Consider the following 25,757-nt stretch of genomic DNA (forward strand, 5'->3'; position numbering starts at 1 on the left):
AAAATAGACAATGAAGAGGTGAATGGATAATTGGATAGAAAGAGATGGAAAAGTGATGAATGGCTGAATGGAGGGATGAATGGGCATATGGAGGACAAATGGATGAGTGTGATGAAAGCAGAGAATTACATGGACAAATAGAGGGATGAAGAAATGAATGGATGGACGAAAGTTAGATGTAAGGATGGCTGAATGAATAGACAGAGGACTGGTAGATGGTTAGATGTTTGGATGGATGGAGAGGATGACGGATGGTTAGATTCATGGGTGATGGATAAAGTGTCGAATGAAAGAATGGTTGGATGTTTGGATGAGTGGGTGAACATATGGTTGACTGGATGTTTGGAGAGATTGACCATGAGATGACGAGATAATGAGTGCAGAGGTAAATGGATGGGTGGATGGGATGGGTAGGTGGATAAAAGGTTGGATGAAAGATGGTTGAACCATCAGATCAATGGATGGATTGATGAGGTCTAGATGTTGGATGTTTGATTGATGGATGGTTGGATGGACTTTTGGTTGGATACATGGAGAGATTAATGGATGTTGGGATACATGAGTGGAGAGATGGATGCATGGATGTATGGAACGACAAGCTGTATAGTGGTTAAGTGTGCAGATCCTTGGGAGCCAGACCAGCTGGATTTGAATCCTCCTTCTGCCATTTATACACTGCGTAATTTGGGCAATTTGTTTCATTTTCCTTTGTTTCCTCATCTGTTACAGAGGGATGATAATAATTGTTTCTACCTCTTGGGGTTGCTGTGAGAAATGAATGAGCCCTAAATCAGTGCTTGGGGCATAACCAGGTTTATGATGATGGGAGGATGGATGGTCAGATGACTGGATGGATGAAGGATAGATGAAGTGCATGACTGAATGAAGGAAGGGAAGAGTAGTGGGGGAGCAGATGGAGACACACACTCATGAGACACCCTCAGACATTTTATTAGGGGCTTAGAAAGGAGTCCTAGGGGATCATTCTATTTTCCCATGAGTTATGGCCCCAGGAATAGATTAGATCTGGACATAGGACAAGGTAACATCACCCTGGATTTCCAACGTGTCTACCATCTGAAAGGCCGAGAGGCGATGGGTGAAGTCAAAGAGGTGCTGGCCATTGGCGAAAACCTTGAAGCGATCCAAGCCACAGCGAATGGACAACTGCAGAGAGAGTGGGGGGCGTGAGGTCAGGGCCAGGACCAAGGCCCTGGAAAGAAGTGGGAAAAGAGAACCCAGACTCACATCAAAGAACTGTCCGGGACCAAATGGGTTATGCGTGATCTTCCTCTCCTCGGATCCCCACGAGCCTTTCAGAAGGCTGTTCCGGACCACGGTACCATCGTCCATGCGGGGATTAATGTGCAAAGCTATGTCCCCCGTGGAGCCCACCTTGAAGTTGATGGCAAACCTGGGGACAGAGAGGGAGGGGGGAGTCAGATGGAGTTCAATGGGGAGGGGCCTGTGGGCTGGACCTCTGAGTCCCTAAAGGAGGAGGGGACAGAGGGTCTAGACTGTTGGGTCTGAGGAGGGAGGAGGGGGCTGGGGGTTCCCACCTAGTCTACGTTATACCTCTTGCCTGCGGGGGGCACATAGCCCTTGATGATGATGGTTCTTCGAGCCGTGAGCCCTCCTTGCAGCCTCCCGAAATATGGCACAGGCTGTGGGAAGAGAATGGGGGAGTCCCATTCTCTCTCAGCTTCGCAGAGCCAGATGTGGGAAGAAATTTTATTTTTCTTTTCTTTTCTTTCCTTTCTTTTTTTCTTGTAAGAGATGGGGTCTCACTCTGTCACCCAGGCTGGAGTGCAGTGGCATTATCAAGTCTCACTGCAGCCTCGAACTGCTGGGCTCAAGCAATCCCCCCATCTCAGCCTCCCGAAGTGCTGGAATTACAGGCATGAGCCACCACGCCCAGCCTTGCAGGAACAAATTTTGTTTTCAAAGCAGAGTCTCCCTCTGTTGCCCAGGTTACAGTGGCACAATCTCAGCTAACTGCAACCTCTGCCTCCCAGGTTCAAGCAATTCTCCTGCCTCAGCCTCCCAAGTAGCTGGGATTACAGGCATGTGCCACCACACCTGGCTAACTTTTGTCATTTTAGTAGAGATGGGGATTCACCATGTTGACCAGGCTGGTCTGGACCTCCTGACATCAAGTGATCCACCTGCCTTGGCCTCCCAAAGGGCTGGGATTACAGGCATGAGCCATCATGTCTGGCCAAGAACAAATTTTCTTCCTTTTTTTTTTTTTTTTTTTTTGAGACAGAGTCTCGCTCTGTCGCCAGGCTGGAGTGCTGTGGCGCGATCCCGGCTCACTGCCACCTCCGATTTCCTGGTTCAAGTGATTCTTCTGCCTCAGCCTCCTGAGTAGCTGGGATTACAGGCGCCCACCACCACGTCCAGCTAATTTTTGTATTTTTAGTAGAGACGGAGTTTCACTATGTTGGCCAGATGGTCTCGCTCTCCTGACCTCGTGATCCACCCGCCTCGGCCTCCCAAAGTGCTGGGATTACAGGCATGAGCCACCATTCCTGGCCCAAGAACAAATTTTCTGAGAGGCCCTACTCCTCCTGGAAAACATCCCCAACCCCTTCTGCTCCCTAAACCTGACCACTAACTCTATCTACCCTCTCCCCACCTCCCACCCCAAACACCCTCAGCCCACTCTCTTTCTGGCTGTCTCAGGTTCCCCGGGGATCCGTGCCCCCTCCCAACCATCCACCTCTGTTTCCCCTAAGCCATACCGGGTTGAAGACTGGGGGTCCTTCCATGGTCTGTGAAGTGAGGAAGAAGCGATATTATTCTCCAAGAGTCAACAGATATCTACGACACACCCATTAGATTCCGACGTTTCTCTAGGTGCTGGGTTAGTACACCTGGGGCTGCAACCCCTTTTAGCTTCCCCCACCCCAATTCTCACCATTCCCACTCCCCACCCGGGGGCATCTCAGCCCTCCACTCACGGGCAGGCTGTTCAGCTGTTGATGGCAATGTCCGGGACCCTGAACGATGGACAGAAGGTGGGAAAGGTGAGAGGGGCTGAGGGACCCCCACTAAGGGGGAAGACCCTCACCCGTCAGCAAGTACTTACAGGGTAAGGTGGCATCATTGGGGGTCCCTGTGGGCACAGAAAGAGAAAGCGGTTATGAGAGGGTCCTCACATTTGGGACTGAAAGATGTCAAGGGTGCCTGCCCCGGGGTGGCCCACCACCACCAGTGTGCCAGGGAACTCTGGCATCAAAGGGTGGCACCCCAATCACAGATTCATGGAGAGGGGCACCCCATGTTGAGGGATTGCTGGTGCCCAGTGAGTCACCCCAAAGTTGTAGGACAATGCCTGGTCCATTCCATTCTCTGTACCCTTCCCCATGCTGTCTTCCTGCTGTCCCGGGGCCCTGACTCGCTGACCTTGATCTCAGTTTCTGCCTCTGTCTCTGTGTTTCTGTCTCTCTCTCTCTGTCTTGGCCACACCTCAGCACAGGGGCTTCCTTCTGCCTAACACCTTATTTATTTAATTTAATTTAATTAATTAATTAATTTATTTGAGATGGAATTTTGCTCTTGTTGCCCAGGCTGGAGTGCAGTGGCACGATCTCAGCTTACTGCAACCTCCACCTCCTGGGTTCAAGCGATTCTCCTGCCTTAGCCTCCCAAGTAGCTGGGATTACAAGCATGCGCCACCATGCCCGGCTAATTTTGTATTTTTAGTAGAGACAGGGTTTCTCCATGTTGGTCAGGCTGGTCTCAAACTCCCGACCTCAGGTGATCTGCTCACCTCAGCCTCCCAAGTCTAACACCTTTAACTTTTACTCTCTGTCTCTCCTTTCTCTCTGTTTCCTCGTCTTTTCTCCTCCTTATAATAACTCCTTTCTGTCTTGACTTCTATTCTCAGCCAGCTATCCCAAAGGCCCTTTTTTTTTTTTTTTTTTTTTTTTGAGACGGAGTCTCGCTCTGTCACCCAGGCTGGAGTGCTGTGGCCGGATCTCAGCTCACTGTAAGCTCCATCTCCCGGGTTCACGCCATTCTCCTGCCTCAGCCTCCCGGGTAGCTGGGACTACAGGCGCCGCCACGTCACCCGGCTAGTTTTTTTTTTTTTTGTAGTTTTTAGTAGAGACGGGGTTTCACCGTGTTAGCCAGGATGGTCTACGATCTCCTGACCTCGTGATCCGCCCGTCTCGGCCTCCCAAAGTGCTGGGATTACAGGCTTGAGCCACCGCGCCCGGCCCCAAAGGCCCTTTAAAAGTAGCTTTATATAGCTGGGTGTGGTGGCAGGTGTCTGTAATCCCAGCTACTTGGGAAGCTGAGAAAGGAGAATTGCTTAAACCTGGGAGGCAGAGGGTACAGTGAGCTGAGATTGCACCACTGCACTCCAACCTGGGCCACACAGCAAGACTCCATCTCAAAAAAAAAAAAAAAAAAAGTAGCTTTATATGCCGGGCGCTGTGGCTCACGCCTGTAATTACAGGACTTTGGGAGGCTAAGGTGGGTGGATCACCTGAGGCCAGGAGTTTGAGACCAGCCTGGACAACATAGGGAGATTCCTCCCCTCCGTCTTTACAAAAAATGTAAAGATTAGCTGGGGATGGCGGCATGTGCCTATAGTCCCAGCTACTCAGGAGGCTGAGGTGGGAGGATCACTTGAACCCAGGAAGTTAAGAATGCAGTGAGCTGTGATTGCACCACCACACTCCAGCCTGGGTGACAGAGCCAGACCCTGCCTCAATAATAATAATAAATTAAATAAAATTGAGAAACTCAATTTAATTGCATGTTATTTATTTTTAATGATGGTGTTAAGCAACCTCTTGGGAATTCATTCACTATGGTGTGTTCTTTTCCCTTCCTTATCCTCACTTCCTGACTCACCTTACACACTTCCTCCTACACCAGGAAGCCCTGCCTTCCTGACCCATGGCTAGTCAAGCCCTTCCTTTAGGCTCCCAAAACCTCCTGCATACTCCACATCCCAGCCCCCACCCCTCTGCCTGTGCCTTCCCTACCACAGCTCTGACCATTTCTGATGCCATGTCTGTGAGCCCGGTGAGGTCAGGGCCCAGAGATATCTCAGTCATTCCCGTCTCCAGCCCTGCCTAGCCCAGGGCCTGACCCCTTTTCCTGCCCCCACACACCCCCTATCCTGGCCCTGATCCCTCTGCCTGGGTCCCAACCCAGCTGCAACCCTTCAGCCTGGGCCTCCCCTTCCTGGCCCTGATCCCTTGCAGTGATGGGTCTGTCTTCCCAGTGGGCTCCCTTGATCATCACTGGGCTCTTGGCATCACTTAGCAGAGGGAGGCGCTTGGGAAATAAATGAATGTGGAACCTGGCTGGGCACCATGGCTCACACCTGTAATCCCAGCACTCTGGGAGACTGTAGCCAGTGGATCTCTTGAGGCCAGGAGTTCAAGACCAGCCTGGCCAACATAATGAAACCCCATCTCTACTAAAAATACAAAAATTAGCCGGATGTGATGGTGGGTGCCCGTAATCCCAGATACTTGGGAGGCTGAGGCAGGAGAATTGCTTAAACCTGGGATGTGGAGAGTGCAGTGAGCCAGAATCACGCCACTGTACTCCAGCCTGGGCGACAGAGCAAGACTTCATCTCAAAAAGAAAAAATAGGCCAGGCCCGGTGGCTCACGCCTGTAATCCCAGCACTTTGGGAGGTTGAGGCAGGCAGATCACGAGGTCAGGAGATCGAGACCATCCTGGCTAACACGGTGAAACCCTGTCTCTACTAAAATATAAAAAAATTAGCCAGGTATGGTGGCGGGCACCTGTAGTCCCAGCTACTCGGGAGGCTGAGGCAGGAGAATGGCGTGAATCCGGGAGGTGGAGCTTGCAGTGAGCCAAGATTGCGCCACTGCACTCCAGCCTGGGCGACAGAGCGAGACTCAGCCTCAAAAAAAAAAAGAAAAAAGAAAGAAAGAAAGAAAAATGAATGTGGAACTGAATTTAGAAAGGAAGGACGCAAGAAGGGATGGGACCCCTCACACCTGGGGCGGGGGGAGCCGGCCTCCGATGAAGTTGATTGATTGAAGTTGCAGATCCCCATCTACTTGCAGGTGGGTGACCATCTGCAGGGGAAGCCGGTGCCCATACTCATAGAAGGAATTTCCATTTACCACCACCTGGAGGGCAGAGATGGGAGGTCAGGAGTCAGCACCCATGATCCTGGGAAGGTAGAAACAGGAAGCAGGGGCAGGGTGCCATGGCTCACGCCTCTAATCCCAGCACTTTGGGAGGCTGAGGTGGGCAGATCATTTGAGATCAGGGGTTCGAGACTAGCCTGGCCAACATAGTGAAACCCCGCCTCTACTGAAAATACAAAAATTAGCTAGGCATGGTGGCATGCGCCTGCAATCCCAGCTACTCGGGAGGCTGAGGCAGGAGAATCGCCTGAACCCGGGAGGTGGAGGTTGCAGTGAGCCAAGATCACACTGCTGTACTCCAGCCGGGCGACAGAGCAAGACTCTGTCTCAAAAAAAAAAAAAAAAAAAAAAAAAAAAAAGCAGGGAACAGGGATGTTGGGAGCTGAAAGTCTTGGGGATGAGCTGGGGCAGCCTCAGCATCAGGAACCTTGGAGTCCACAGCTCAGAGGCCAAGCGAGGGTCAAAAGTCAGCTCACTGGCCAGGTGCGGAGGCTCATGCCTGTAATCCCAGCACTTTAGGAGGCCAAGGTGGGGGGATCATTTGAGATCAAGAGTTTGAGACCAGCTTGAGCAACATAGCAAGACCCTGTCTTTACAACACAGCAAGACCCTGTCTTTATAAAAACATACAAAAATTAGCCAGGCGTGGTGATGTGCACCTGGAGTCCCAGTTACTCCGGAGGCTGATGTGAGAGGGTCACCAGAGCCTGGGGAGGTTGTGGGTATAGTGAGCTCTTTGCATCACTGCACTCCAGCCTGGGCAACAGAGCGAGACCCAGTCTAAAGAGAAAAAAAAAAGTACATGGTTTGCAAAAAAACACAAACTGGTAGGAGGAAATACACATGAAATGTATTACAAGGCTCTCAGCAGTAGGGTAATGGGACTAAGAAAAAGAGCTAAAAGAGGAATTTTAAAAATAGGCAGGAAAGAAAGAAAAGAAAAAAAAGAAGTTGACATAAAAAGTGGGGATAGAAAAAGGAAAGAAAGGAAGGAGGGAGGGAGAGAGAAGGAAGAAGAGAGGAGGGAAGGAGGGAAGGAAGGAGGGAAGGAAAGAGGAGAGAACGGAGAAATAGGAAGGAAAAAGAAGAAAAAGAAGGAAGAGGCCGGGCACGGTGGCTCACGCCTGTAATTCCAGCACTTTGGGAGGCCGAGGCGGGCAGACCACCTGAGGTCAGGAGTTCAAGGCCAGCCTGGGCAACATGGTGAAACCCTGTCTCTACTAAAAATACAAAAATTAGTTGAGCGTGGTGGCACGCGCCTGTAGTCCCAGCTACTCGGGAGGCTGAGGCAGGAGAATCTCTTGAACCCAGGAGGTGGAGGTTGCAGTAAGCCGAGATCGTGCCACTGCACTCCAGCCTGGGCAACAGGGTGAGACTCTATCTCAAAAAAAAAAAAAAGAAAAAAAAAAAAGAAAACGAAGGAAGGAGGGAAGGAAGGAAGGAGCCGAGATGGCGCCACTGCACTCCAGCTCAGGAAATAAGAGAGAAAGCACGCAGACCTTGTAGTGCTCAGCCAGGACTAGGAAGACCAGCTCGAAGGCGGCACCCTTTTTGAAGGGCATGCTTCTCTTCCTCTCCTCGCTGCCCCACTTCCCGCCCTGCAGGGTGTTGAAGACCACCTTGTCCCAGCCGTCAAACCGCGGATTGAAGTGGAAGGCGATGTCTGCGCCCGGGTCCTGTCCCACCACAAAGTTCACGAAGAATCTGGCGGGACATGAAGGGCTCGTTCCCCTGGTGCCACCTCCCGGTGCCTGGGGGCCCCCTCTAGGAAGCCCTCTCCCCGCCGCCCTGTCCTAGGGCTCCCTGGTCCGGACCTCAGCACCTGCTCTGAGGGGCGACCTTGGCACTGTGGGCCATGGTGTGGAGGGGGTGTGAATTCTGAGGGGGGCAGATTCCCACCACCACCACACCTTCGCTCACAGCCTTTCCTTCTTTTTTTTTTTTTTTTTTTTGAGATGGAGTCTTGCTCTGTCACCCAGGCAGGAGTTGGAGTGTCACAATCTCAGCTCACTGCAACCTCCACCTCCCGGATTCCAGTGATTCTCCTGCCTCAGCCTCCCAGGTAGCTGGGATTACAGGCGTGCACCACCACATCCAGCTAATTTTTGTATTTTAAGTAGAGATGGGGTTTCACCATGTTGGCCAGGCAGGTCTTGAACTCCTGACCTCAGGTGATCCACCTGCCTCGGCTTCCCAAAGTGCTGGGATTACAGGTGTAAGTCACTGTGCCTGACCTTTGTTTTCTTTTTTTGAGACAGGGTCTCACGGTCTCGCCCTGTCCTCCAGGCTGGAGTGCAGTGGCCACGATGGCAGCTCACTGCAGCCTCAACCTCCTGGGTCAACTGATTTTCCTGCATCATCCTCCCTAGTAACTGGGACTACAGGCTCATGCCACTATGCCTGACTTTTTTTTTTTTTTTCGTAGAGACAGGGTCTCACTATGTTGCTCAGGCTGGTCTCAAACTCCCGGGCTCAAGCAATCCTACCACCTTGGCCTCCCAAAGTGCTGGGATTACAGGTGTGAGTTGCTGTACCCAGCCCACCTTGCCTTCTTAGACCACCTCCTCCAGCCTCTTCCCAACTTCCAGTTATGACTGCTACGAGTCTGCCACAGGCCAGGCTCTGTCCTATGCATTTTGGGCCTCCCTGCTCCACTCCTGGCCCTGAAGATCATTTCCCTGATGCAGCCAGAGGGCCCCTGTGAACACCCATGCCGCATCACATTCTGCACCCCCGGGCACACCAGCATCCTTGAAATTGCTCCCCAGGGCAGGCACACACCTGTCTCAGGGCTTTTGCACTGGCTCTTCCCTCTGCCTGGACGGCCCTTCCCTCAGCTGTCCCAGGGGATGCCTCTCTCCATTCTTTTTTGTTTGTTTGTTTGTTTTTTTTTTTGAGACGGAGTCTCGCTCTGTCGCCCAGGCTGGAGTACAGTGGCCGGATCTCAGCTCACTGCAAGCTCCGCCTCCCGGGTTTACGCCATTCTCCTGCCTCAGCCTCCCGAGTAGCTGGGACTACAGGCGCCTGCCACCTCGCCTGGCTAGTTTTTGTATTTTTTAGTAGAGACGGGGTTTCACCGTGTTAGCCAGGATGGTCTCGATCTCCTGACCTTGTGATCCGCCCGTCTCGGCCTCCCAAAGTGCTGGGATTACAGGCTTGAGCCACCGCGCCCGGCCACAACCTCTCTCCATTCTTTCTGTTCTTTGCTGAAATGTTTCCTTCCCAGGCAGAACTTCTCTGGCCGCCTTTTTAGTTTTTTTGAGACAGTCTATCTTTGCCACCCAGGCTGGAGTGCAGTGAAGTGATCTCAGCTCACTGCAACTTCTGCCTTCAGGGCTCAAGTGATTCTCCCACATCAGGCTCCCAAGTAGCTGGGATTACAGGCACCTGTTACCAGGCCTGGCTAATTTTGTATTTTTAGTAGAGATGAGATCTTGCCGTTTTGGCCAGGCTGGTATCCAACTCCTGACCTCAGGTGATCAGTCTGGCTTAGCCACCCAAAGTGCTAGGATTACAGGCGTGAGCCACAGCGCCGGGCCTGGACTTCTTTTTTATGTTTTCCCTACTAGGACGTCAGCTCCATGAGGGCAGAAGTCTGTCCTGTTCACTCCTCCATCCCTAGTGTCAGGACACAGAGTGGGTACTCACTGAAGAAGTAAACAATAAATAAATAAACAACAGGCTGGGCAGAGTGGCTCACACTAGTGCCTGATTCTCCCAGCACTTTAGGAGGCCGAGACTAGAGGATCGCTTGAGCCCAGGAGTTCAAGACCAGCCTGGGCAACATAACAAGACTTTGTCTCTACAAAACAAATAATAATGATAAAAAAAATTAAAACCGGGTGCGGTGGCTCACGCCTATAATCCCAGCACTTTGGGAGGCCGAGGCGGGCGAATCACCTGAGGTCAGGAGTTCGTGACCAGCCTGACCAACATGGAGAAGCCCCATCTCTACTGAAAAATACAAAATTAGCTGGGTGTGGTGGCGCATGCCTGTAATCCCAGCTACTGGGGAGGCTGAGGCAGGAGAATCACTTGAAACCAGCAGGCGGAGGTTGCATTGAGCAGAGATCGCGCCACTGCACTCCAGCCTGGGCAACAAGAACGAAACTCCGTCTCAAAAAAAAAAAAAAATTAAAAATTAAATTAGCTGGGCATGGTGGCACATGTCTGTAGTCCCATCTGCTTGGGAAGATGAGGTGGGAGGATCACTTGAGCCCAGGAGTTGGAGGCCGAAGTGAGCCATGATATTGTGCTACTGCACTCCAGCCTGGGCAACAGAGCAAGACCCTATCTCTAGGGAAAAAAAGTCATATGAGGCCAATTATTGTCACCGTGTTAAGGCCCTTTTTAAAAAGTTAAGACTGGGCCAGGCACAGTGGCTCATGCCTATAATCCCAGCACTTTGGGAGGCTGAGATGGGCGGATCACTTGAAGTAAGGAGTTTGAGACCAGCCTGGCCAACATGGTGAAACCCCGTCTCTACTAAAAATACAAACATTAGCCAGTATGCTGGCACATGCCTGTAATCCCAGCTACTCGAGAGGCTGAGGCAGGAGAATCCCTTGAACCTGGGAGACAGAGGTTGCAGTGAGCCGAGATCATGCCATTGCACTGCAGCCTGGGCGACAAGAGCAAAACTCCATCTCAAAAAAAAAAAAGAAGAAAAGAAAAAAAAAGAGCCGGGTGCAGTGGCTCACGCCTGTAATCCCAGCACTTTGGGAGGCCGAGGCGGGTGGATCGCCTGAGGTCAGGAGTTCGAGACCAGCCTGACCAACATGGAAAAACCCTGTCTCTACTAAAAATACAAAATTAGCTGGGCCTGATGGCACATGCCTATAATCCCAGCTACTAGGGAGGCTGAGGCAGGAGAATCGCTTGAACCTGGGAGGCGGAGGTTGCGGTGAACCAAGATCGTGCCATTGCACTCCAGCCTGGGCAACAAGAGTGAAAGTCCGCCTCAAAAAAAAAAAAAAAAAAAGAAAAGAAAAGAAAGTGAAGTACAGAGAGGTACAGTCACTTTCACCCTTTCACCAACATAGAGCTGGGGAGTGGCAGAGCTGGGATTTTAACTCAGGGACCCAGCCCTGAGCCTGTGATCTCAATTCCTGCCATCACACTCATCGGCTTCAGTCTAATGTCCAACTCAGGGGCTGCCTCTCAAGGTGAGCCCTCCCTGAACCTTCTGGCCCCCACATACCCACTCCTGATCTGCCCCAGGCTCGTCTCTAGCTATTGGGTGGGGCAGCAAAAGAGTCCCCTCCTCACCAGGGTGGGGTAAGGGCAGAAAGCCCCCAACAGCCAGGCCCAGAGCACTCTGTGGGAAGTCCCCTGCCAGCCCAGCCTGGCTTGGGGAGGGTCTTACCTCCTCATGTGCTCGCTGGCTACTCCTTGGATGTAAACAGACATTCCCACGCTGAGCCCGCCCGGGATGGGCTTGTAGTAAGGCAGTGTCTGGAGAAGAGGCCTGGTGAGGGGACTCACAAGCCATCTGCCTGTTGCAGCCTTTACCCCTCCCAGAAAAGCCCCCCAGTCCCTTAAGCAGGGGAGAGGAAACCACAGGGGAGGACCAGGTTGAAGATGACGAGGGCCGACAGTTAGACGTGGACACTGACAGCCTGAGGTCAGGGTGGGCGTAAATTGAGGGTCTGGGTCTGCTTTGGGTAAATCAAACCACAGAGTTAGATGGGGCCCCCCAGGATCAGGGTAGGGAAAATTGGTGTGAGGGCTTATGGATGGAGCTGCGGGCAGGGTGGGGCCTGAGTCGGCATCTCACCGGGTTGTAGGTGGGCTGGTAGCCCGGTGCGGGGACATAGGCCATTGCTCGAGGTTGCGCTAGTGGCTGGTCCTGTGAGAAGAGCTGCAGGAGTGGGAGATGGTGGTGGATGGCAGGCGGTGGTGGCTCTTATACCCAGGGTAAGGGCGTGGCTGGCAGGGGAGGATCCATAGGGCTCTCTTCTGGGACTCTCAGGCTGTCGGCTTCTCCTAGAGCGCACCCTAGTCTCCCTTCCCTTGCCACCTTCCCTGGTGACCAGCCAGGACCCAAATCACCTGGGTCCCCTCCCCTAGGCCCTCCTGCAAAGAGGAAGTGCTGATGAACTTTGGCCCTGCCAGGGCCTTATCAGAGCCCATAAAACCCTGCCCGGAATTCTGTTGGCAGAGGGAGGGTGAGAACAGGCAGGGCAGGGCAGGGCTGCAGGAGTGACCCAGGACAGGTGGGCAGCGGAAAAGGAGAACTCAGAGGAACTGCAAATTCCTGCCTCTCCCAGCAACTGTGAAGGGACCTACATTGATTACGTGCCCACCAAACGGCTTTACCATGTATGTTGTAGTGTAGTGAGAGTGGTTTAGATTACTAGTGTGTGGAGCCAGAGGTTCTGGGTTCAAATCCTGCCTTTGCCACTTCTCAGCTGTCTGATCCTGGGTCAGTGCCTTACCTTCCATTTGCCCATGTGCTCATCTGTAAAATGGGGATAGTGGTAGTATCAGCTGGGTGCAGTGGCTCGTGCCTGTAATCCCAGCACTTTGTTTGGCTGAGGTGGGTGGATCACCTGATGTCAGGAGACCAGCCTGGTGAAATTCCAGTCTCTACTAAAAATACAAAAATTAGCCAGGCATGGTGGCGGGCGCCTATGATCCCAGCTACTTGGAGGCTGAGGCAGGAGAATTGCTTGAACCTGATGGTGGAGATTGCAGTGAGCCGAGATCATGCCACCGCACTCCAGCCTGCGTGACAGAGGGAGACTGTTTCGGGGAAAAAAAAAAAAATCATAACAGAGGAAACAAACATTGAATAGCTATCAAAATATTTTAAACATGAATGTGTGATCCAGTAATGCCTGTATGTCATTAATCTACCAAATAAGAAGATCTAGCAGTGGGTCCAACAGTTACTCAAAAAAAAAAAAAAAAGTAGTATCAACGTTGGGCTGGGTGTGGTGGCTCGTGCCTACAATCCCAGCACTTTAGGAAGTTGAAGCAGGAGGACTCCTTGAGCCTAGAAGTTCAAGACCAGTTTGGGAAATATAGAGAGACCCCATGTCTAAAAAATAAAAACAAAAATTAGCTGGGCATGGTAGCACACATCTGTATGCCTAGCTACTCAGGAGGCTGAGGCAGGAGGATCGCTTGAACGCAGGAGTTCAAGGTTACAGCGAGCTATGATCATGCCACTGCACTCGAGCCTGGGTGACAGACTAAGACCCTGTCTCTAAAATTAACAACAACAATAGTCATAACAATAATCATAATGGTATCAACTTCATAGAGTCCTTGATCATTAAGATAATAAATGCTCAGAACAGGACTTGCCATATAGAAGTCATTACATTAATGTTTGGTCTCTTACAGTCATTCCAAATGTAAATCCAGAAGATTGGGAAGATATACAGATAAAAAGCCCTAAAGTTTTGTTTGTTTTGTTTGTTCATTTTTGAGACAGAGTCTTGCTCTATCACCCAGGCTGCTGTGCAGTGGCACCATCCCGGTTCACTGCAACCTCTGCCTCCCGGGTTCAAGCGATTCTCCTGCCTCAGCCTCCTGAAGAGCTGGGATTACAGGCATGCCCCACACCCGGCTAATTTTTGTGTTTTTAGTAGAGATCAGGTTTTGCCATGTTGGCCAGTCTGGTCTCAAACTCCTGACCTCAAGTGATCCGCCTGCCTCAGCCTCCCAAAGTGCTGGAATTGCAGGCATGAGCCACTGCGCCCAGCCAGAAACCCCAAAGTTGTTTTTTGTTTTTTTGAGACAGTCTCGCTCTGTCGCCCAGGTTGGAGTGCAGCAGCATGATCTCAGCTCACTGCAACCTCGCCTACCCGGTTCGAGGATTCTTCTGCCTCAAGCCTCCCCAGTAGCTGGGACTACAGGCACCAGCCATCACACCCAGCTAATTTCTGTATTTTTAGTAGAGATGGGGTTTCACCATGTTGACTAGGCTGGTCACGAACTCCTGAACTCAGGCAATCCACCTGCCTCAGCCTCCCAAACTGCTGGGATTACAGGTGTGAGCCACCATACCCAGCACTCTAAAGTTTTAAAGAAATGAGGCTCAAGGGAATTCCCTGGTAACAAGGGAATCCCAGCCAGAGGCCAGCACCAGATCCCATGTGCTGTGCAGTGAGAGGCGCCAGGCAGGGTGCGAATGCCACCCTCAACCCCAGGGCAGGCAGGGAGATGGGGAAGCCTTGCAACCCAGGGGGAGCCCAGCGACTTTTGCTCACTCCCTCCTTCCCTGGCTTCCTTGTGCCCCTCGCCTGCCCGCTGCCAGTCTGAATGGCCATCACCTCCATGCCACCCATTCCCATGCATCCAACCTCTAGCCCCAGCCTTCAGGACTGCGGTCTCTGGAGCCCCCAAGGGCATCCCAGCCCCTCCCACCTCTCCTCTTTCCAAGAAGATCACCGGTTTCTTTACTTTGCTTTATTGTTCGTGGGGTGAAGATAAGGCCTTGGGCTTGAGGAAGTCATTGTCATATAGTTATAAACTGGGAGACTGGGTGAGAAGGCACACAGACGAAGGTCATCGCCCATCCTCCCTTTCTGCAGATGAGGTGGGACAAGGCCAGGCCCCTGGCTGGGGACCGGGATGCGAGGGCTCTCAGAGCTTGGAGAAGGTGACACTTTTCAGTTCCTTGTTCTCAGTCATGGCTTGGACCGACTTGGTGATGTCCTGGGTCTGCAGCATGCTCATGTTCCAGGACGCCTGGTACCGAGGGTGTTGGGAAAGAACGAGGAGACAGATTAGCAGGGGCCAATCAGGATGAAGCATGCAGCACCCTGAGCCTTAGTTGGTCGCCTGGGGTTAGAGGAGGGCTGTGACTGCTTGGAGCAAGCGCCTTACCACGTAGTTGAGGCTCTCGGCCACCGAATGGTCACGGGAGTAGAGCAGGTTGACCTTGGTGCCCTGCACCGCCACGGGGCTCCTGCTGGAAATCTCAGCCGCCAGTGCTAAGGCAGCATCGAGCATGACCTCCTTGTCTGGGAACACCCGGCTGCAGCGAAAGAGATCGGGGACCGGGTGGGCTGGGAAGGGCTCTCTCCCCCAGCCTCCCGCAGATGAAGAAGTGGCCACTCACAGAGGAAGGCCCAAGACCCCAAAGAAACAGCCCAACGGGAGCAGGGGACTGACCCCACACTAAAGAAATGACCTCGCCAAGAAAGGATGCCACTTGGAATTCTAGAGTGAGGAGACAAGGGGACCCAAAAAGGCCTCCACGCCCCCGACCTGGCTGCCCCCAGCACTAAGCCACCAGGGCCATGGCCCTACCTGACCAGCCCACTGCCCAGGGCCTCATCAGCCATCATCTTGCGGGCGGTGAAGGCCAGCTCGTTGACCAGGCTACAAAGGGGAGCGTGCATCAGGAGGTGGCTGTCACCCCAGGGCTGCGAGATGCTCTGGGGTGCCCCGCCTACACACCCACTCCCCCTGCACCCACCTCTGGTTCCCGATGACCTTGGGCAGACGCTGCAGTGTCCCTACATCGGCAGCCAAACCCACGTCCACCTCCTGGGGGAGGAACCGAGTCAGTGTTTGGTTTCTGCCCAATACTGTGCCCCTCACAACATCAACGTCCATGAAATTTCATGTTTACTGGAGAGTCCCGCCCCACCTTCACCCCAGGGACTTCTTCCAAAGTCCCACTCCATTGCCCAGGCAGCTTCTTGACTCAGGCAAGTTCCTTCAACCTAGAATAGAGCCCACCTTCCCACTCACACGCCCTCCCATCCCTTCAGGGCAGCTCCATCTATCATGAGAGAGGCGCCCTCTTCACCCTACCTGAGACCCCTTTACTGCGTCCCCCGGCTCCATCCTGCCTCCCACCTTCATCCCTATGGCCCCAGGAGCAATCCCTGCCTCTGGCACCTGCCAGCCTCAACCCCACCCCATACCTTACCATTCACAACTTCACTTCTTGACTTCCTCTACCGGCAAGTCTTACTTTGTCAGGTTCAACTCCGACTCTTCCATGAAGCCCTCGGGGCTCACTCCAGGCCCCCCAACCCCACCCCACTGCCCAGCTCTAAGCAGGAGCTCAGGAGGATGGCTCACCTTCACCTGGAAGAAAGCGTCCTGGGCACAGTACCGGATGTCACAGGCGGTGATGAGGTCCACACCTAGGAGGTAGAGGCCAGGGACGCTGAATGACCACCAGAACCAACCCTGCCTCCCAGGACGTGGGAGGGGGATTCCTCTTGGGACAGAGTCTGGCCCATGACAGAGCTGAGGCTGGATGCCAGTGGCCGCAGCGTTGGGGTAGCAGCCCGACCCGGGGAGCACCCGAGCAGGAGGACAGCCACAGACTCACCTCCGCCAATGCAGCCCCCATGGACGGCAGCAATCACAGGCTTGGGGCACTGAGAGGGAACAGGAAGAGTGGGGTCAGGGCTGGCCCAGGGGAGGTGGGCATGGAGAGGGATGCCCTAGAGTCACCTTCTCGATGACGCTGAAGGTCTCCTGATATCGAGTGATGATGTCACGGAGGTACCAGCTCATCCGGGCCACATCATCTCCTTTGGGCTGCAGGATGTCCGAAGCCAGGTCCATCAGGTCAATACCTGGTGAGAAGGCATGAGAGAGCTCATCCAGGCTCCCAGGCCCCACCCATTGCCCCAACCAGGGGTCAGAACCCAGGCGCAGCAGGTTCGAATCCCCAAACCACCAAGGCAGAAAAACCAACTCACACAGGACTTGGTGAGGGATTGCATGTGGAGTGGGAAGGAAATAAAAGCCATCATTTGTAGAGTCATTACTCACTGAATCCTCACAACAACTCTACTAGCTGGGTCCTATTACTATTTGTGCTACCGATGGGTAAACTAAGGTACAGAAAGGTTAAACACTTGCCCAAGGGGTCACAGTGGCTGGTGAGTAGTGAGTGTGAATTATTTAAATTAACTCATTAATTTAAATAATTGATCTTGGAGACAAGATCTCACTCTGTTACACCAGCTACAGTGCAGTGGCACGATCAAAGCTCACTGCAGCCTCCAACTCCCAGGTTCAAGCAATCTTCCCACCTCAGCCTCCTGAGTGGTTGTGACTGTGCACAGGCTGAACTCCCAGGCTCAAGCGATCCTCCCGCCTTGGCCTCCCAAAGCACTGGGATTGCAGGTGTGAGCCACCATGCCGTGCCAGAGTGGGATTTTAGAATCTGGAACCATACAGCTGGCCCCAGAGGCCATGCTCTTTCCCAAGATGCCAGACAACCCAGGACTCAGGGTCTGCGGCGTGAGCAATGGAGTCAATGGCGCTGCTGTTTCCTGAGACGAGAAACATCTCAGGATGCAGCAATTTCTGTGGCTCCAACTTCAAGAGGATCCCAAATCTGACCTTTCCTCCATCAGTTGTTCTCCATGAGCCTGCCCTGCTCTCCGTTTCCACCTGTGTCCCCAGTCTGTCCCCACACGCAGCCAGGGGGAGCCAGTGGACACCTGATTGGATCAGACGTTCTTTTTTTTTGAGACAGAGTCTTGCTCTTGTCGCCCAGGCTGGAGTGCAGTGGCATGATCTTGGCTCATTGCAACCTCCACCTCCCGGCTGAAACGATTCTCCTGCCTCAGTCTCCCGAGTAGCTGGGATTACAGGCGCCCGCCATCACGCCCAGCTAATTTTTGTATTTTTAGTACAGATGGGGTTTTGCCATGTTGGCCAGGCTAGTCTCGAACTCCTGACCTTGTGATCCACCCGCTTCGGCCTCCCAAAGTGCTGGGATTACAGGTGTGAGCCACTGTGCCTGGCCAAGACCCTCTTTTTCCCTCCTGACGCTGTTAGAACAAAATGGAACGTCCTTGTTATGACTACCCTTCGTGAACACCATTCACAACCTATTACTTTGGGCACACTGGCCTCCAACTGTGTGTGTGTGTGTGTGTGTGTGTGCGCGCGCGCGCACGTGCACGCGTGGACAGGGCTGCTGCAGTGGTACAGGACCTTCTCAGTGAGAAGGTGACCCGGAGTAATAGGAGGTGACCTGGAGTAAATATCTGGAGGGGGAGAGGGAGGGAGCCAAGGACCTTTGGGCTGACAACTATCCCTCCCTCTTCAACAGCCACACACTGACTCCTTCACTTCCTTCAGCTACAGCTCAAAGGTCACCTCCTCAGAGAGGCCCTCCCTGGCCAACCTGGCTAAACAGTGGCAGCATCCCCTGCATCCTGATCCCACCTTACCTCTGGGCTGCATGGCTCCCTGTCCTATTGCTATGTCCTTATCTGCCTGAGGGCCTGACTCTCTTTCTAGAATGTGAGCTCTGAGAACACAGGAGTTCTTGTCTTTCTGTCCACTGCTGGATCCCCTGTGCCTAGAACAGGGCATGGCACACACGAGCTGCTCAATAGGTGACCAATATAGACAACAGTCCCCGTCCTCGTGGGGAGGCAAACAAATGAATAAAGGAATATATTTTGGGGCCTCCCAGCACTTTGGAAGGCAGAGGCAGGAGGATCGCTTGAGGCTAGGGTTTTAAGAACAGCCTGGGGCAACACTGCAACACCTCTTCTCTACAAGAAATGAAAAAATTAGCTGCACATGAGGCTGGGCGTGGTCACCTGTAATCCCAGCACTTTTGGAGGCTGAGGTGGGCGGATCGCTTGAGCCCAGGAGTTGGAGGCTAAGATACGTGAGCTATGATCGCATCACTGCACTCTAGCTGGGGCGAGAGAGGGAGACCCTGGCTCCAAAATAAAAAGTAAAAAGAAAAGAAAATGGCAGGACAGAGAGGTGAAAAGACAAGCGGAGGTAGCAGCCTGAGTTCCAAAATCCCAGCTCTGCCACTTACAAGCTGTGAGAATTGGGTAAGTTTTTTGCTCTCTCTGGATCTGTTTCATCTTTAAATGGGGCTTATAGCAGAACCTGTCTTGTGGACTGTGATTGGAATTAATTGATATGTTTAAAGTGCTTAGAAAGGGGCGTGACACACCGTGAGTGCTGCATAATTGTGGCCAACTTTTTCTTTCTCTATTTAGTAGTTCTACTCTATCACTGGGTCACGGCATGACCCACTGTTTCCTCTTTCTGGCCTTCTGGGTCTTGCTGCTGAGAAAAAAGATGAGACGGCCGCATTCAGCTGCGAGCTGAAAGATGAAGGACCTGGGCCCGGCACAGCCAGAAAGGAGCCTCATCTTTCTGTTCTCAGACATGACCTCTATGACAGCAAGGGGTCAGGAATGGGGGCTGCCTCCCGATTCCACGTCTCCAGCACCCAGGAGGGGGCTCTGGCCCTGGGCTGTGTCACTGAATGTTTGTCAAATGAATGAACAAATGAACAAAAGGAGGAACAGAGCGAGATGCAGAAAGAAAGGAGGCTGGGCGTGGTGGCTCATGCCTGTGATCCCAGCACTTTGGGAGGCCAAGGCGGGAGGATCGCTTGAGCTCAGGGGTCGAGACCAGCCTGGGTAACATAGCAAGCCCCGCTGCTACAGAAAATGAAAAAACTAGCTGTGCATGTTGGTGCACACCTGTGGTCCCAGCTACCTGAGGGACTGAGGTGGGAGGATGGCTTGAGCCCAGGCCGCCACAGCTTCAATGAGCTGAGACTGCTCCACTGCACTCCAGCCCGGGTGACAGAGGGAGACCCTGTCTCGAAAGAAAGAGAGAGAGAGAGAGAGAGGGCCTGGGACTGTCTCAGTCACGACTGGGTTCCCAGCACTGGGCTCTGGGCCCTGTGCAGAAATCAGTGTAGGAAATATTTTGCTTCTGGTTTACTCCTAAAGGGCCAACCCTCCCACGGACAACTACATACTCTGGCTGGACAAGAAACAAACAATTATCTGAAGGCACTGGGCAGATTCTAGAGGGAGGGACCACTTGGGAGAGTGGCAGAACACTCTCACGGTGTTTTTGAAAACGGTTTTGAAAGCTTTCAGCCTGAGGGCAGACTGAAGTTGTGCTTGAAGAGCCACAGGATAGAGTCCAACGGGACCACAGCTGCCGGGAAGTGAGGGGGGATATTCCAAAAAGGGGAGAACCAGAGCGAGGAGTTCCGAATTCTGTGTATCACCTCCGTCCTAATCTCTTGCTGGGAGATTTATGCTTTTGTTTTTTTTTTTTTTCTTTTTTTTTTTGAGACGGAGTCTTGCTCTGTCGCCTAGGCTGGAGTGCAGTGGCACCATCTCGACTCACTGCAAGCTCCGCCTCCCGGGTTCACGCCATTCTCCTGCCTTAGCCTCCCGTGGAGCTGGGACTACAGGCGCCCGCCACTGCGACCGGCTAATTTTTTGTATTTTTAGCAGAGACGGGGTTTCACCGTGTTAGCCAGGATGGTCTTGATCTCCTGACCTCGTGATCCACCCATCTCGGCCTCCCAAAGTGCTGGGATTTCAGGCATGAGCCAGCGCGCCGGGCCAGAGATTTATGTTTTTGTTGTTGTTTTGAGATGGGCTCTTGCTCTGTCACCCAGGTTGGAGTGCAGTGGCACGATCACAGCTCACTGCAGTCTTGATCTCCCTGGCTCAAGCCATCCTCCCACCTCAGACTCCAGAGTAGCTGGGAGTGTGGTCATGCATCACACCCAGCTAATTTTTGTTAGAGACGAGGTCTCAGTTTGTCGCCCAGGCTGAAGAATTATTTTTTAAATCTTTTGCTGGGGGTGCACGTATGGTTTGTAAATCAGCAAGAGGCCAGGCACAGTGGCTCACGTTTATAGTCCCGGCACATTGGGAGGCCGAGGCAGGAGGATCATTTAAGTTCAAGAGTTCAAGACCAGACTGGGTAACATAGCAAGGCCTCATCTCTACCAAACAATAAAAACAGAAAAACCAAAAAACTCATTCCAACTAAGCTACCAAAACAGGAAACTCAACACTCTTTGGACTTATATGATAGAATCCAGAATATCCACATCTTATTCCTATATCCCAACATCCAGGAAACAATCCAAACTAACTCAAAATAAAAAGAAACAGGGAAGTGAAGCCATTTTCTTTTTCTTTTTTTTTTTTTTTTTTGAGACAGAGTCTCGCTCTGTCGCCCAGGCTGGAGTGCAGTGGCCAGATCTCAGCTCACTGCAAGCTCCGCCTCCCGGGTTCACGCCATTCTCCTGCCTCAGCCTCCCGAGTAGCTGGGACTACAGGCGCCCGCCACCTCGCCCGGCTAGTTTTTTGTATTTTTTAGTAGAGATGGGGTTTCACTGTGTTAGCCAGGATGGTCTCGATCTCCTGACCTCGTGATTCGCCCGTCTCGGCCTCCCAAGTGCTGGGATTACAGGCTTGAGCCACCGCGCCCGGCCCATTTTCTTTTTTTTTTGAGATAGAGTCTTGCTCTTGTCACTCAGGCTGGAGTGCAATGGTGCGATCTCGGCTCACTGCAACCTCCGCCTCCTGGGATCAAGCCATTCTCCTGCCTCAGCCTCTCCAGTAGCTGGGATTACAGGCACGCACCACCATATCTGGATAATTTTTGTATTTTTTAGCACAGACGGGGTTTCACCATGTTGGCCAGGCTAGTCTTGAACTCCTGACCTCAAGTGATCCACCCGCACGCCTCAGCTTCCCAAAGTGCTGGGATTACAAGTGTGAGCCACTGAGCCCGGCCTGCCATTTTCAAGAAAAAAGATAATAAGGAGACTGACCCCAAGATGACCCAGATGTTGAGATTAGAAGACAAGGATTTTTTTTTTTTTTTGAGACCGAGTCCCGCTCTGTTGCCCAGGCTGGAGTGCAGTGGCGCCATCTCGGCTCACTGCAACCTCTGCCTCGGAGGTTCACGCCATTCTCCTGCCTCAGCCTCCCGAGTAGGTGGACTACAGGCACTCGCCAAGACGCCCAGCTAATTTTTTTGTACTTTTAGTAGAGACAGGGTTTCACCATGTTAGCCAGGATGGTCTCAATCACCTGACCTCGTGATCCACCTGCCTGGTCCTCCCAAAGTGCTGGGATTACAGGTGTGAGCCACGGCGCCCAGATTTTTTTTTTTTTTGAGACGGAGTCTCGCTCTGTCGCCCAGGCTAGAGTGCTGTGGCCGGATCTCAGCTCACTGCAAGCTCCGCCTCCCGGGTTCACGCCATTCTCCTGCCTCAGCCTCCCGAGTAGCTGGGACTACAGGCGCCCGCCACCTCGCCCGGCTAATTTTTTATATTTTTTAGTAGAGACGGGGTTTCACCGTGTTAGCCAGGATGGTCTCGATCTCCTGACCTCGTGATCCGCCCGTCTCGGCCTCCCAAAGTGCTGGGATTACAGGCTTGAGCCACCGCGCCCGGCCTTTTTTTTTTTAAGTAGAGATGGTGTTTCACCGTGTTAGCCGCCGCTCCCGGCCAGAAGAGAAGGATTTTAAATCAGTCATTATAACTATGCTCAATGTCAGGAAGAAAAACATGCATGACAAAAAATAAATAATTGACCAGGCACAATGGATCACTCCTGTAATCCCAGCACTTTGGGAGGCTGAAGTGGGCAGACCACTGAAGGCCAGGAGTTCAAGACCAGCCTGGCGAAAATGGTGAGAACCCATCTCTACTAAAAATATAAAAATTAGCCAGGCATGGTGTCAGTTGCCTGTAGTCCCAGCTACTCGGGAGGCTGAGGCAAGAGAATGGCTTGAACTTGGGAGGTGGAGGTTGCAGTGAGCCGAGATTGTGCCACTGCACTCCAGGATAGTTGACAGAGACTCCTTCTAAAAAAAAAAGAAAAAAAAAAAAATTAGTCAGGCCTGGTGACAGGCACCTGTAATCCCAGCTATGCAGGAGGCTGAGGCAGGAGAATTGCTTGAACCCAGGAGGCAGATGTTGCAATGAGCAGAATTGTGTCACTGCACTCCAGCCTGGGTGACAAAGTGAGATTCTGTCTCAAAATAAATAAATAAATAATGAACCAAATGGGAACTGGAGAATTGAAAACTACAATATCTGAAATTTAAAATCAGTGGGTGGTAGCTGGGTACGGTGGCTCACACCTGTCATCCTAGCGCTTGGGGAGGCCTAGGTGGGTGGATGACCTGAGGTCAGGAGTTTACGACCAGCCTGGCCAACACATGGTAAAACCCCATCTCTACTAGAAACACAAAAAATTAGCCGGGCATGGTAGAGGGCACCCGTAATCCTAGCTACTCGAGTGGCTGAGGCAGGAGAATCACTTGAACCCAGGAAGCAGAGGTTGCAGTTAGCTGAGATTGCGCCATTGCAACAAAAGCGAAACTCTGTCTCAAACAAAACAAAACAAAAAAATCACTGGGTGTGCTTTACAGGAGGACAGAGATGAGGAAAGAGTCAGTAACTGTGATCAGTGGAAATTCTCCCATCTGAAGAACAGGTCAGTGGGTCAATCCAAAGATCCAACTGACCTGTAACTGGAAATCAATGAGTGAGTTGCAGAGTTGCATGAAATCATGTTATTATATTATATGCTGACACAGCTATAGACTGAGAGGTTAAGCATGTTCTTCATGGCCACAGATCCAGGATGGAAACCCAGACTTCAGAGCCTATGATCCCGTCGTGTTCTGTTGGACTAATTTTCATATTTGAATGTTTTAAATTAGGCCTTTAAAAAAAATGATATGGCTGGCCATGGTGGCACCTGCCTATAATTGTGGCACTTTGGGAGGCCAAGGTGGGAGGATCGTTTGAGCTCAGGTATTTGAAGTTACAGTGATTTATGATTAGGCCACTGCACTGCAACCTGGGTGACAGAGCAAGATGGTGTCTCAAAAAAGAAAAACACACACACATACACAAAAACAGATAAAAGTGTAAGTTAGGGGCCACGAGTGGTGGCTCACACCTATAATCCCAGCACTTTGGGAGGCTGAGGCAGGCGGATTATGAGGTCAGGAGAGCGAGACCATCCTGGCCAACATGGTGAAACCTCGTCTCTACTAAAAATACAAAAATTAGCTGGGCGTGGTGGCCAGCGCCTGTAGTCTCAGGCAGGAGAATTGCTTGAATTCGGGAGGCGGAGGTTGCAGTGACTTCAGATTGCGCCACTGCACTCCAGCAACAGAGCAAGACCCCGCCTCAAAAAACAAACAAACAAAACAAAAAGAACAGCAAAAAAAAAGTGTAAGTCAGAAGCTGCTTAAAACCCTAATTAAGAAGCACTGCTCCACTGTCTATTGCCAGGAGCTGGGAAGGCTGGTAGGGTGTGTGAAGAGCGTCTGGTACCTGCAGTGAACATTTTTCCTGCACCAGAGATCACCACCGCCCGACAGTCAGCGTCTCTCGAAATCTTGTTGAAGCACTCTACCATCTCTCTGTGAAGCAACGAGTGAAGGGCTACAAATAGGGTGGGAATACCCTGCCCTCATGTCCATCTCCCCACAGGGTTCCACTCTGGCCCAGTCCCGCAGCCCCCGCCTCCCCCGGCAGGCAGGCCTCCAGGATCTGCAGGTCAGACCTCCAGAAGGCCTTGTTCATGGCATTCCTCTTGTTGGGCCGGTTGAGCTGGACATGCAGAACATGTTTCTGCGCAGACGTCACACGAAGGGACTCATAGCTGTGGTCTGGGGCTTCCTCTTGTGCAGAGGAGCCAGTGAGGCGAAGGCTAATACTGGGTCCCGAGTAGTTGGAGGCTGTCAATCCTGCGGAGAAAGGAAGAGCCTTTGATGACCCCAGACTCCAAGACACAGGCCTATAGAATTAGGGAGCCCTTCAAAAGGGAGCACACGCACCCCTGAATTTAGGGGACTCGGGCTCTTCGTGACCCCGGATGGGCCTCCCGGTCCTACAGCTGCTATAACAGCCGACAGCGCGATACACCCCCATGTCAAGAGCTGACTCACGCCGGCTTAGTAGGTCGCGGAGTCTGCGAGAAGCCACTATCGCCGCCGCCTTCGTCTACTGCGTTGGGACAGAGCAACCTGCCAGTTAGCGGAGGGGGCGGGCACAAACGGCCGCCATGTTGAGCGAGGGCACCGATGCCACAGCCTGGCAGGCAAAAACGCCGTTCTCCCCGCCATCTTTACTAAGGGCAGCCGAGTTCCGGTTGCCTTACATAGTTAGAGCCAGGCTCAGAAAAGGACCCTTTGCCCCAGTGGGAACCTGGCCTAAGAAAATAGCTCCTGCAATGGCGTGAACCCGGGAGGCGGAGCTTGCAGTGAGCCGAGATAGAGCCATTGATCTCCAGCTTGGGCGACGGAGGGAGACTCAGTCCAAAAAAAAAAAAGGAAAAGAAAATAGCTCCCGCTGAAGTTCATCACACAGCTGTTTCATAATGGTGGCATAATTGGCGACAGCTGAAACGTCCAAGGACATAATGGCAGCAGAGCTTGTCCTCATGCATGTGTATGTATCATGTTAACTAAAAATAAATGAAAACTTGCATTACTGTGAGTTTACCCACATAAACGAATGAGTACAGATGGGCCAACATTAAGTGCTGACTGTATATGAACTCCCACCAGGAGGTCGTACTATTACCCACTATATGCAGAGGAAAACTGACTCAGGCACGGGAAGACACGAGATTCAAGGTCGCTGGGCTTCAGAAGGGCTAAAGTAGGATTACATGGCTCCAGAGTTCATGTTCTTAGGCTGGCGCGTGGCTCACGCCTGTAATACACGCACTTTGGAAGGCCGCGGCAGGCGGATCACCTGAGGTCAGGAGTTCAAGACCAGCCTGGTCAACATGGCGAAATCCCGTCTGTAGTAAAAATACAAAAATTAGCTGGGTGCGGTGTCAG

At 52.3% G+C, this 25,757-nt stretch overlaps 2 protein-coding genes and 1 long non-coding RNA gene across 5 annotated transcripts; 1 reads left to right on the forward strand and 2 right to left on the reverse strand.

Annotated features, from left to right (window-relative positions):
• Window positions 1–927: 927 nt before the first annotated feature.
• Window positions 928–12,699, reverse strand: LGALS4 (galectin 4). Of its 2 annotated transcripts, XM_033226113.1 has the most exons (10): window positions 11,926–12,699; window positions 11,515–11,603; window positions 7,649–7,853; window positions 5,994–6,128; window positions 3,092–3,118; window positions 2,964–3,002; window positions 2,745–2,774; window positions 1,576–1,664; window positions 1,249–1,414; window positions 928–1,167 (listed from the first exon to the last, which is right to left on the reverse strand). In XM_033226113.1, exons 1-10 carry the CDS (start codon window positions 11,968–11,970, stop codon window positions 1,021–1,023), a joined length of 972 nt encoding a protein of 323 aa, XP_033082004.1. In that variant the 5' UTR covers window positions 11,971–12,699; the 3' UTR covers window positions 928–1,020. The 2 variants fall into 2 exon arrangements, with proteins under 2 accessions (XP_033082004.1, XP_033082005.1); XM_033226114.1 differs by lacking the exon at window positions 11,515–11,603.
• On the forward strand, window positions 5,764–25,250 carry LOC117092490. Its single transcript, XR_004440825.1, has 2 exons — window positions 5,764–5,829; window positions 25,160–25,250. It is a non-coding gene; the product is annotated as an uncharacterized LOC117092490 (long non-coding RNA).
• Window positions 14,553–24,999, reverse strand: ECH1 (enoyl-CoA hydratase 1). Of its 2 annotated transcripts, none has more exons than XM_033226112.1 (10): window positions 24,858–24,999; window positions 24,473–24,656; window positions 24,241–24,329; window positions 16,578–16,702; window positions 16,453–16,501; window positions 16,197–16,261; window positions 15,583–15,653; window positions 15,414–15,485; window positions 14,988–15,138; window positions 14,553–14,849 (listed from the first exon to the last, which is right to left on the reverse strand). In XM_033226112.1, the coding sequence occupies exons 2-10, from the start codon at window positions 24,490–24,492 to the stop codon at window positions 14,745–14,747; spliced, it is 747 nt and encodes a 248-aa protein (XP_033082003.1). In that variant the 5' UTR covers window positions 24,493–24,656; window positions 24,858–24,999; the 3' UTR covers window positions 14,553–14,744. The 2 variants fall into 2 exon arrangements, with proteins under 2 accessions (XP_033082003.1, XP_033082002.1); XM_033226111.1 differs by having other exon boundaries at window positions 24,747–24,933.
• Window positions 25,251–25,757: the final 507 nt, after the last annotated feature.

The sequence above is a fragment of the Trachypithecus francoisi genome, unplaced genomic scaffold (genome assembly GCF_009764315.1).
Source record: "Trachypithecus francoisi isolate TF-2019V2 unplaced genomic scaffold, Tfra_2.0 Lachesis_group12, whole genome shotgun sequence".
Lineage (NCBI taxonomy): Eukaryota > Metazoa > Chordata > Mammalia > Primates > Cercopithecidae > Trachypithecus > Trachypithecus francoisi.